The 12,906-nt window shown below is 44.2% G+C and overlaps 1 protein-coding gene across 12 annotated transcripts in view; it reads right to left on the bottom strand.

Annotated features, from left to right (window-relative positions):
- The window catches only part of sick (sickie), a 162,060-nt gene that overhangs the window by 3,997 nt on the left and 145,157 nt on the right, over positions 1–12,906 (bottom strand). The window contains exon 2 of one of the 12 annotated variants that reach the window (NM_001273675.1): positions 7,726–9,259. The exons of 10 other annotated variants lie outside the window; for them this stretch is intronic. In NM_001273675.1, the coding sequence (NP_001260604.1) occupies positions 7,726–9,063 (1,338 nt within the window). In that variant the 5' untranslated portion in view covers positions 9,064–9,259. The remainder of the gene's footprint in view (positions 1–7,725; positions 9,260–12,906) is intronic. One more of the 12 variants, NM_136167.3, reaches the window with a different exon arrangement.

Genomic DNA, 12,906 nt, shown 5'->3' with positions numbered 1-12,906 from the left:
CGCATTCTGAGGCCGGGTGTCGCTGCTTGGCATGCATGGCATTGCACCCGCAACTTGCAACTCAACCCGGCCACATGACTCACGCACAATAAGCCGGGCCCAAAGCCGGGCTTTAAGAACTTTTGAAAACTTCTGTTCCTTCATAGAAAGACGTGCACTTAGAGAATGTATCACCGAAGTTGTTCAGTTATTTTCGAGTCTATTTTAAATTTTTAAAAAGGTTGTCTTTTGAACAGATAAAAATTTTTCTTTAGATTACTAAATAATTAAAGAGTAAGTTATTCCAGCTATAGTTTTAGGTTGCTTCTCTAATACTAATTATACGGCCGTGTGAATTCGAGAACCTGTGCTATTCTTGTGCTTTGTTATGTCAGCATTTGCCATCGTTGCTTATTTTTTATGAGCCGACGTGACTGGTCACATACATACATATATCAGGAGAATATATATATATTTCTGCATCAAGTTGATGGGTGTCATTAGGGAAACTCAGAGAAGAAAACTGGTGAGTCAGAGCGGATGTTGTAATTGCCAAGGAAGTTGTGAGGAAGCAGCGCAATCTTTTCGTTTTGCTGGCAGAAATGCTCGTAAAGTAATTTAGCATTTGTAGTAATATTAAATTGGGCGACATGGCGGGTGTTTTAATGCGCCAGACTAATTAAATTATAAATTGGCAAACGTGATCACAACAAGTGTACAGCCCACCCGCGCGCATTACAATCAGCACGATTTGCATTAAAAAACCACGTAGAAACCCTTTCAACTTTCTCCGCTTCGGCATATTTGGGAAAGGGCTCATCGTTTGGCTGCCAACTCACGTATGTGGCAAGCATAAAAATTGATTACGGTGCGTATGAGTAACGTGACACGCAGTACGAGGCGGCAGCCGCAGGAGCACATCCTTTCGTTTCCGCCGACAATTAAAACGATTAAAGAGCCATTTTCCTTTGAGTGGGTGATAAAGTGGAAAGTGCCAGTGATTTCATTCGAGAGCAGCCCCCTGAAAGTCAGCTTCGCCCATAAAACTTTGCCTCACTCCGACCTTGAACTTAAAAACCTTTGGGGGAGTGTTCATCTACTGATGATGAATATCCGTTTAAAAATGCAGCTCTATAGAGCGTGCCATCGCAATTTGCATAAATGAGTGGCTAATTAAATAGCGAAACGTGCTAGATGGATATCAGCGAACAAGTGGGAAATCGGGGTATAGTCTGAAATACAGATTAGCGGCAATTCTAGCAAATATATTTTGCTGTAATACGTATGGCTCTCTGTCTATTTGTTTTTCATTTTTCCAATAGCCAATCATTGCGATGAGGTCATTCCTATGTCCAGCCAACTAACTTGCCGCATGCCAATGCTAATGTTGGTTTTGCGGCATTAGGCGAGCTTATATTTTCCGAAGCTAAGTCAATTGCGATAAGTAAAGTATTTAATTAAGCTTTAAATTATATACTCTGCAGGTTTCGGTAGCAACCGTAAATGGTCAGGTCAATTTACTCGAAATCAGTTTAAGTGTAGAGCGGATCGAGATAAAAGCGATGACTTGTTCACCACCCACAAGAGTTAATATATAGCTGGATCAGTTCTGACTCACTAAGTATTAGTAGTAAATACAAAACTAAACTGAATTCATAAAATGTAAGGCATCCTGAATTAAATACTTGATTATTCAGTTGCATTTGCCAGTGCAACTTTGTTATTTGTAGCATTTTATCTGTCTAAAATTACTTTTTCCGTCTCTTATGAATTTAAGAACCATCTTAGTGTTCGGAAAAAATACTATTTGAAAGGAAACACCCTCTTCAACTACTAAAAGCCAAACATTAAAGACCCCCAAAGGAAAATGTTGAAAAGAGGGGGGGAAATAGAAGGAGCAGCTTGAAAAAACGACATCGAAATTAAAAGCAGCGATGTTGCCCCCACTCAGTGCCTCTCAAACTGTACGGTTGTATAGAAAAAGGGAGTTCGATGTTGTTGCAGCAGATGATGTTGCTGCTGCTGCTGCTGTTGCCTCTTGTTGCGGCAGTTCATTTGCACGTTGGAGGCAACGAAGCGTTAAACGGTTATGCATCAGCTGCGAGCGACACGCAGTCGGAAAGTAAAAAAAACTGGCGAATAGAAGGGAATATATAGAAGGCAGTCGGTGCGAGGGGCCATATGCTAAATGGCTACGGCAGCAACAGAACCCCCAACGAAATTGCCAACTTTAATTTGACTGTCAATGGGGCTGGTGGGTGAGATGGGTTGCGGGGGATGCATTGAAGAATTTATCGCTGGCAATTTGCAGACAGCGAAACAAAGTTCAAGTTCAACGGTGGCCGTACAGAGTTTTCCCCAACCGAAAAATAATAAATAAAACCACATTTAAAAGCAGCGTTTAAGCAGGGGAAATGCTGTTTTGCTGATAAGCAGCTGATTAAGTTGCGACCCGATAAGATAGTTGGCCTTCGATGGGCTGCGTTCCGCCGATAGTGGGTGATAAAAGTAGGTCGCACCGCTTATGTCCACTGTAAAATTCAATAAATCCAGCCAGCCCGGAATTGTCCGCTGGTGTTGCTGCTACGCGTAAATCATGTTGCAGCAGCAGCAACGACTGTTGCTGCTGCCCACTTGACAACTGCTGCAGACATCAGGCGACCATGTGTTCGTCCCTTGTAGCGAGATGTTGCTGTGCTCGTTCTGCTGCGCTCACTGGTGATGTTACTAGCGACATGCCGTAGGCGGGTGCACTTTGACCTTTCCGATGATTTATGCCCCACAAAAACAACAACGACAACGACAACGACAACGAGAGCGACAACACCAGCAACATGCAACTGCAGCACTTGACATTTGTTGGTCTTGGACAAAAGATTTATTATTCCACTAGGTAGGTCATGGGCGGGGGCTGAGGCGGGGGCGTGGTCGTGTCTCCGTCTAATTTGCATTGGAATATTTGATGATTGATGAAGGCATCTGCCCCGTCTCCGAAAATAGTGAAAGTATTTCCAGGATGGGCAATGGTAGGTAATGACTAATTGTGGAAGGCGTTGCAAGGTCAGCTGCCAGTCAGTTGGTGCTCGGAAGTTTCTTTCGGCCAGGTCTGATTGCTTTAACCTTGCTGAATTATGAATGTGTTTCCTGTAAAGTTGATTGAATTTTCCGATAGGGGAAAACTGATGAAGATGGAAGCTGAAGACTCTAACCTGTGTGACTTTGCGTTGATTGAGAAAGATTGGAAGGAGCTGACTTGCACTATCGCATGAGACTAAGCCATTTCAAGTAGATAAGATAGTGTGTGTGCTAAATAGAAACTATTTTTAACAGTGGATATCTCTTGATCAGCTGTTATGCATTCAAAGTGGCGAGAAAAGAACTTCACAGTTTCTGGGTACTAAGTAACATGCTGTGTTCGCTAATCAGGATTTCCTGACTTGGGATTCCTTTCAACCATTCGTGGAGTCGATTTCACGTTGGTTTCTTCTTTTCAGCCCAAAAAAACAATTTCATCTTCGATTCCAAACGAATTCGAGTTCTGCGGCCTGCCACATAATAAAATGATTAACAAACTAATCCGTTCTGATTGTTTGTGGCGCACACAGTCACAAGTCGAAGTGGAGCCCCAAGGATCCTGGGCAAGGCGAGTTGGAGCCGCAAGCGGAAAAAAATAGCAAATCATCATTAAAATCTTGGACAGCGCTGGGAAGATCGACGAAAAGAAGTGGACAGAGGTGGAGGGAGAAAACCCACAACGAAGTTGTATCCACACAGTCCAATCGAGTCCACTTTGATCCGCCGCCGCAGTCTCCGCTGCAACTTCGATGTTTTTTTTTTTTTTGCTTTTTCAAGAATGGAAGACTCTGTCCCAGTGGCTGGTGAAAGATCGCGATTGCGGCTCCATTATTTGTACACTTGCCTCTGCTGCCTCGCCGACGAAATAATGCTACCCAGATAAATATGCCATTTGGCTAATGGTGGCACCCCACAAACTCACGTCGACCCCCTCGCAATTTTCGTGTTTTTCCGTGTGTGAACTTACCTGCAATGAAAGAAAGAAGACAGAAAAAATTAGTTGATTGAAAAGGGCAGGGAATTTAAATATAATACATATACAAAGTGAACATATTTCTACACCATCATGGTAAACTATAGAATCTCTTAAAGAACACATTTCCCAATACTGACGACATTTCATAGGATTTTTTCATTCCTATCATTTCATTCCAATTTTTATGATGTCCCACCCATTAGAATGATAATAATTTGATGGCTTGTTTATTGACATCAATCGGATCAGCCCAAACGTCATTTGGTAATCGTTTCGTCTGCATTTATTCCGCCGGTGTTCTGAGCACAGTCAGTTAATTCCTTTATGAAAATCACAACAATGACTGGCTTTGGTTGTCCGCGATCATGACGATCAATGGGCATTCAAGGGCCTTGGGTCCCCTTTCCAATTTACTTTTTTACTTCTGCTGTCGTTTTTTTTTATTGATTTCTTTCAAGACCGGAAGCCACAAGAGGCACGTCCAAGAAGAGACAATGAAGATGCAACGATGACGATGTAACAATACATATAATATTGGTGTGGAGCATTCAAATCAACATCGCAGCTAAAAGTTTTGAGCTTGTTTACATTTCCCCTCTTTGTTGCTTATCAAACAAGAGGCTAAAAGATTTGGATTTGGATTTGAGTTTGGGTTTCTGGTGTCTGGTTTCTGGTTTCTGGATTCTGCAGCTCGATTCCGTTTGACCATTGTTGTTTGTTTTGATTCTGGGCTCGAGTCGAATTGAGTTTACTTTGCCAGCCGCTGATTTCCTCGGGGAGACGGCTATACGTACATATAGATGGGTATATATAGTCGGCAACGATTCGTCCTTTTCACCGAACAGCTTCATCATGGTCACGTCTGTGTTTGTGAACCTGCCCCTTCGTTAGTTTCCCCACTTTTCCAGCTTGTCTTGCGGTCGGAAACAAGTTTTTTGTTCTGTTTTTTGTTTTCTGGGTTTTGGGCTGTTGGTTGGCCGTCTTTCGGAAAGGGAACCACCAGGCCCAAGAACTACTCGTACAAAACTGGTTTCGAGCCGCAGCCACCTGTGACAGGTCGAATGGCCACAAAAAGCCAACGAACAAATGAACAAACTACGAAATCCAAACACGTGCCCAGCTCGGAATAATTTGCTGACTTGCACAGTGAAATGAATAAATATTTGTAGTTTAATTACAAATTGAACGGGCGAACTAAGGTGCGGCAGCATTTTAAAAAACCGGAGAAGCATTTGGGAATCGTCTAGAGATAGAGAGATACTGTGCCTTTTGCCTCTGAGAAACACAAACTGGACGCCAATTGGGAAAGACGCATTCGGACATTCAGTCAGTCAGTCTGTTAGTTAGTTGGTTAACCAGTTTCTTTGTTGGCTCTGTGCAGCAAGTGCTGCAACCATTATCTATCTGCGCGATATGAATATATTTCATGTGCAATCGACCACTCGCCACAATCGCCGGCTCGCCATCTCGTTTATCAGAGAGCAACTGTTTTAATAAGCGATCTCCGATAGATAAAAGCCAACAAGTTATTTAAGGCCAGCTCGAGTTGCCAATTTGTTGGCGTTTTGTCAGCCAAAGATTTATTAATTATGCATGGCAGCACTTCGAAAGTGGCACAAACGGTTGACGAACTGTCCTTGCCACAAGCTCAGGTCTTAGCCGGTAAACCAATTCTATGAGAAGGTGACACAAATTGCTGCACAGTACCCACTAAATTCTTAAATCATACCTTTGTTAACCGCACTTTAGCCGTCAGGTGAGGTCACTCAATTAATGCTCAATTGAATCAGTTTGGTGTCTTTACATTAATCAATTAACAATTCGACCTTTCTGCAGAGTGTAATCAAATTCACATCAATCATTTCACAGTCTAGTTGTGCCCAAACAATAAAAATTGCCAAATATGTAAATTCCGAATAATAATAACAAAATACCGCGATGAATATAATCAATTAAAAGCAATCAACTTCTGGCTTTCAACCCCTTGACTCTCCAATCAAAATTGTGATATCACCTCCGACCATCTGGGATCAGCAGTGCTCGCGAAACTGTCAGCGGCGCTTGTTCACACGCCATCTGACAATTTCACTTTCCACGGTTCCACAGTGGACTTCTCGGCATCTTGGCCAGCTCGGGTTACCACTGCCATCGAGGACTGGCAGCTGTTGGAGCCGCTCATAAATAAACATGAAATGAACACGAAAAACGCCTTAAAAAACAGTCGGCGGCGTCGCTGGGGCTAAGCCTAAAAACCGCTTTAAAAACGCGCCAAATCGAATATGAGCAAAAAACTACTAAAAAATGGGGGGAAAAAATATGAAAAAACAAACGTACTCAGCGTGCGGCATTAATGGCAACTTTATTTGTTTTGAAAGTTGACATTGATTGGACCCGCAATTGGCGACGAAGTCACTAGGCTTTGTTGTCTTTAGTGCTTCGCCATTGATGTTGGATTGTCGCTCGGAATGAGCTGGGTATATAGGTTGGTATAAATGGTCATATTTCCTCAGGCCTCTTAATTCATTCAACATTTGCGGATTAAATTGCGGTCACTGAGTGCCCTAGTCTTAATGCTGATCGATTTCTTTTATGGGTCTATCAATTATAATAGATGGTGATCGTTGTTATACTAAGATATACATACAATGCTATGAATGGGTAATATGTAGGAACATGAATTCTAAGCAGACTAGTTTTGATAACTTTAATTTCGAAAGTGTAATACTTAATACACATTACTATGATATTAAAACAGCATCCTGGGTGAGAGAAATACTCTAGTCAATACCAATGACATTCTTGCTCGAGTGTGGATTTCAACATCAATATCGCCACTGCAGGGCATTCCAATGGCTAGCAGACCCCATCATCGATGTCTGATTTCTTTCGTGGACATATCAATTGCATGTTCCACGAAACCAGGTCATCGGTTTTGGTCATCAGCGGCTGGGGCCACCACTGCAGAGACAACAGCTACAGATGCGACTGTGCCGTCGTCGTGGGATTAAAAGCCAATCGCTCGCCAACTGTAATCCATGGGACGTGAAACTAATGGATGAAGACTCAGCCTGGCCTGCCGGCTTAATAGGCCAAATATACCCGTGCCCAAAGGCCTCCGGAGCCGGGCTGCTCATGCAACTTTGATTAAATCAATCAGCACACAAAAGCATCGCATCTAACGGCGACTGACAGTTGTGGCAACTCTGAATGGGACTCGCTCCTCACCAGGTATTCTGTGGCCACTTTAGTCCCAACTTGCCGTCGGGTTCATGTCCACTGCGCGCTGCTCCTACATAGCTTCGCCATATTCGATGAGCTGCAGCTGGAGCTGCATTCGCAATGCCAAAGCCGGATGAGGAATTCCAGGTGAAGACATCAGCGGGCACAGAACACGCACCACGTTGAATCCATAACCGCAGCAACAAACCACATAGAATTTGTAGCATCGAATGTTGCATGCAGCTTGTCAAGCGGATATCAGAGGCAGTCTTCATCTCTCACAAATGGCTCGAGTTTCTCAAAGCAGTTTGCCTACTTCCCCTTAAACAAGGCGACTCAACGATGAAGTGGATTTATGCTAGTACAATAATGTGAAGAGATCTTATCAAACGAAATTTTTGATTGACTTATACGTTATGTAGATGAACGGAACTTGTTATATTTAGCCATATTATTGAATTAGTTCTGTACTTCACCTGTTCATGATCCTCCTGAGGCGAGGTTGCCAAGGTCAGAGAGCCACAGACTCCACCTCCCACGCCGGATCCACTGATCGGCGGACAAGATTGCCGCTTGAAATCCCTGCGGATTGCCAGCTCGTACCAGGGAATCAAGGGCTTACTCCGCAACGTGGTTTGGCATCCGATCTTAAAGTCCAACGGATCCATGTACTCCGGAGCCATGCGGTTCAGATCGCTGACGGCTGCCTCGGCGGAGGCGTAAATGTTTCCGGCGGACTGATTGCCTGCCCTGTAACGCCAGTGGCCGCCGCTGGCCATGTCCAGCATGGAGCCCGTGGGCACATCCATGCTGCGATGCAGTCCAGCGCCCATGCTCTTGACCCTCATGTGACCCAGGGTGTGGTATCGCCTATCTACCGCATTGGGCAGCATGGGCATGGCACTGGGGATCACAAGCATCTCGTCCTGGTCGATGGTGGCCAGACTCTGACTGGTGCAGGACCTCTCCAGCAGTTCCGTACTGTTGCTCCTTTGGGTCACAATTGGAAGCTCGTACAGATTAAGGCGTGGACTGGTCGGCGGTCGCATGGGTGTGGCATAAATCTTTGGCTTGGCATAGAGACTTTCCCGACGAACTGGCGCCGGTGGTGGAAGTCCCGTGGGCGACCTTGGTGTCTCGTTCAGGGACAAGGTCATGGGACGCCTATTGCCCGTTGAACCCACCGAGTTGTGACGCAAGGTCGACGGTCTTAGACGCGGGCAATCCCTCTCCTGCATGTCGAAGCTCATCCTGGGCGATGGCGAGTAGCAGCCGCGATCTGAACTGTCATAGGAGCTCCGGATTCCACTGTCCAGTCTCCGTTTCGGACTCTCGGGTGCAGTGTACAGGAAGATGGGCTCCTCCTCACCGGCAGTATTGTAGTCGGGCGTCTTTGGAGTGGCACTACTCTGCAGCGAATCCAATGAGAACCGGGAGTTCTTCTTCACATTCTGATAATCACAGGGCATACTGCCTCCTCCCGAGGAACTCGAGGCATCCGAGAGTGGACGAAACGCCGAGGGATTGGTGTATATAGGTTCCAGATCCCCGATGGTCGGCGTTCTAACAGGTTTCGCCCTGGCATAGATCTCCTCCGGCTGACCGCCCGGCAGACTGTAGTTACTCCTCAGGGAAATGGTCCTCTGCCTTCGGGGTTTCTGCAAGACCGGCGGGAGTTGGGCACCATTTTCCGATTCCGCCCTTATCGATCGGGATCGGGTTAATCCGCGGGCTCGTATCGTGGCATAGCCATCGTATATAGGCACCGATATCGGCGATGGAGGCGGCCTATTACTCGCACTGACTGCCGACATTTTTCTGTTCTTTTCTGTAGTTTTTGAACTAATGCTCACAGGGTTTTCATGCTGGACCGTCTCTGTTTTCGTTCACTTTAAACACTGATTAATTGCTGCAGCATTCAAATTGAGGTTTATCATTTATAAGCAAGCAAACATGAAGTTTGCCCCACTCGCGCACTCGATTGTTCATTGCTAGGGCCCCCCATTGGGACTTAAGAGATAAGACTGCATCAATCATTTTTAATTGAGCCTGGGATTCATAAATTGAAGCCGCCGGTCCAACGAACTCGGCCTCAACTCGGTCACGCCCCAAACTCCAGTAACTCCCCATCTTTCTACGCTCCAAAGCCGCACTCGTGCCTGTCCCTCAAATTAGGTTCGTTTCTATGGCCAAGTTGTCTCATTAGCGCCTAATTAGCATCTATTTCACATGACGCACGTTGTGTTGGATTTTGACGGACATCCTCCATAGAAACGTGGAATAAAAGCGAAACTATCGCACCTTAGACCCTCTTGATGGAGCAGCACTTTGGAGGGCAGTCTAATGGATACTGGTTGAATGGATGGCTGGTTGAAGGTTTGGATCGTTCAGAAAATTAGAGTGGGTGTTAAATGCATGGGGCATTCAAAGAAAAGGAAAGTTGTGAAGACGATAGGGAACAAATATCCACTAGATACCACAAAATGTATCTCATTAAACGTCAGTTTAATTCACTGCGAGAAATTACATAACTAAATACAAATACCTAAAGAAACAAATACAATTAATGCTTACTTCCCCCCAAAACTATATCTCATATTTCATTTCAGCCGAGAGCCTGAAGTTTTATGTATTTTATCATCTGCGCGACACATTCGACTGACACAAACGGCACTTGAACATATCTATAAGCATGTGGCATCCCGAGATCCGATGGAGTCGCCACATACCCCATCCCGCATCGAAACCGATTCGTATGGCTGAGTCTGCCTGTCAATTGGTTTGTCGGTTCGGTTCGATGACACTTGGGTGCCACGAAGGAGTTCTGGTTCCTTGTGGGGCTGGGGCTACATAGAACACCACAGCTCGACGTCTGCCGGACTTTTGTCATTTTACCAGTTCAGTTCGCCAGTTTGCCATTTGGCCAGGCGTCTGGTTAGCTGACAACGGCAACAATAACAAGGAAATGCAATAAACAACCATTTTCTAATGTCATCAACATACTGCGAACGACGTTTCAATGTTTCTGCTTTATTGCTGTTGATTTTCTCTTTTTTCTATTTTTTTTTTTTGTTTTTCTATTTTTTATTGTAGGTCTTGCAGTTGGGAGTGGACTGGGAAGTGCTCGTGGAGTGAGAAGTGGCAATTGTGACTGCTCTGGACAGTTGCTGTTGTTTTTAGCGTTGCGTGAATTGGCTGTAATTGTTTTGATTGCAGTTCATGGTGTGCTACACTCGGACTTCTCGGTTCTCGGGGGGTTTGGGGCTTCTAATAAAGAGCGACTTTAATTGCGGGCTGCTTTGAGTGGAAGTGGAGTGGCGATGCGACGGAATGTATATCATTTCGGAATTACTCAATGTGGATGAAGAAATTAACTAAAAATTAACGCTCTCCAGCGATTAGAGTAACACTCCGAACAGGAATCTAAGCTAAATTAGTGGTTGAGTGGTAACGAACTGTAACAACTTACTGGTAAAAATGTTGTCAAACTAGCCTTGTTTTATTCGCTGCAGTATAGCTTATAGAAAACATTTTGATTAGGATCATCAGGACAAGTAATCAAGTAATCAAAAATATAAATTACTAGGACGAGAATCTTTTAAGTGCTTTGTTATGAACGTATCGCACAATGAAAACTCTTGTTCTTCCTTGATTCTATCAACGCAATCAATCAAACTTTTCAATGCAGATCCAGCAGACGATTGCAGTGTGAATCACCATACAATATATGCTATACACACCCAGACATAATGTGGCAGGAACTGTGCGACAAAGTGTAATATTTATGGCCTATGCAAAGACCAAGGAAAACAGAAAAAGTGGAAAAGGTCTGCAGTGAGTCACCCTGCGGCTAAAGTTTGAGCAGGACTGGCCCGCGTTTGAGATGCACTGGACGGGAGAAAAATTCAATCAACCCAATCACGAATCGTGCAAATTAATTCGAAACGAGCGAAAATAAATCAAGTTTTGTCAAAATTCAATAGCCGGAAAGCACCCACAGGGCATCGGGAATGCGTCTGAGTTTTTCCCCCTTCGAAATTTGACTTTTCTGGGTCATGTGGGCGTCTAATTGTTGGCATTTTTCCCCGCCGATTGGCTTTGTCTATTGAAATTTATGCAATTGCAGCTTGCATTGGCATTTAATGGTGCATTTGGTATCTATTGTTATGCTAAATTAGTAAAAACTGAACTTTTGAGGCAGGCCAAATGGCATGGGTTCAAAACGGACTGGTTTGCTCTGCGAAGGCGTTTGCTGCTATTCCTCCACTTTTTAGTTTATCTGTAACGCACCTTTGACAGCATTGACAACTTTCGCCGAAATGCAAAACTGTGGAGTTATTCAGCGGCTTTATCGCGAGTCTGTCTGTCGCGTCTGTCTAGATTTGTGTGCTTTTCCTGTGGGCAGGCAGCTGAAAAATAAAAGGGCCCAAGTCTAGACAACGTGGCTGCCGAGCTGTCTTATCAGCCAGCCGAAATCTCGAAAAAGGAAATTGCCTGCGACTCGTCAGAAATGTATATATGTACATATACACAAGGAAGCAGCGCTTAAACATAAGCTGAAATCGCGGGGGTAATTTGATTAATGTGCTTAGGCGATGGAATCGAGCACATGCTCTTATAAAGCTGTTGGATGATTAAAGCGTGAATTCCCAGCGACTTGAAGAGATCAGCTCAGAGAACACATGTTCTCAACCGAGGAACTGGGGGTCGCTTGAAAACTATTTTTACTGCTGATGCTGACATTGGGGCTTCCATTGATCACTACTACGCCATTGGCTGGCACCAAACCCGTTGGCTAATTGTGTCAGGCGCAAATATCCAAAATATTCTGAGTGCTCAATGGCGAAACTGGTTGAAACAAAAAAACCGAAGCCAAAAAGCCAAAAAGAAAATATTTGAAGTGCGCAAAAACACAAAGCCGACTTGGGCTGTCAACTGCATAGTTAAGTAGCTCAGTACTGTTGAGGCGGCAATTTTGACAGGTGGAGGTGTGTGGCTGAAATAATTTTTGGCCAAACATCAATTCACTTGAGAGCCACTCAATTGTTGGGGCTCTATTTGCCTCCATTCGACTGATCAAGAAGCTTGGCCATTAGATCATTCAAGGTGTGTTGAAGTAACAAAACGTGACGCAAATGAACTCTAAAAAATTATTAATTAGAGAACAACAATTTCATGCCAGCCTCTAAAGTGTTTTATTGCTCCTATTTCAAATTTATGAAAATTAGCGCTACAAAAACATTTTTCGTTGACAGCGGCGGCGCCTAAAACGCCGAAATTGTTTCCACCGAAAAACCGGCTTATCATCGAATGTTTATCTCCGCGAGCGAGCTGCGATCGTAAAATTATACAATTATTGTTTTTATGCAAAAACTAAAAGGTCTTGCAAAGGGAGCGCCAGCAATCTACAAAACTCAAAGTTTCTATACTCGAACATACATATTTTACCTAAAACCTTACCCTGAAGTTTATCGGCCTGCATTAATTAGGCACGAAACCTGCTGTGCGAGAGGGTCAGAAAATAAAAGAAGGGGTTGAGCCACCGTTATGAGCCGAACTTGTGACACTAAGAAAAAAAAAACGTTCGATGGTGTGATGTTTAGAATGCACTTCAATTTATAGTTGAAGTCATTGGTTTTTGGTATTTATTTTGCTAT

Source organism: Drosophila melanogaster, chromosome 2L (assembly GCF_000001215.4).
Source record: "Drosophila melanogaster chromosome 2L".
Classification (NCBI taxonomy): Eukaryota; Metazoa; Arthropoda; class Insecta; order Diptera; family Drosophilidae; genus Drosophila; species Drosophila melanogaster.
This window is presented reverse-complemented; position numbering and strand designations above follow the sequence as displayed.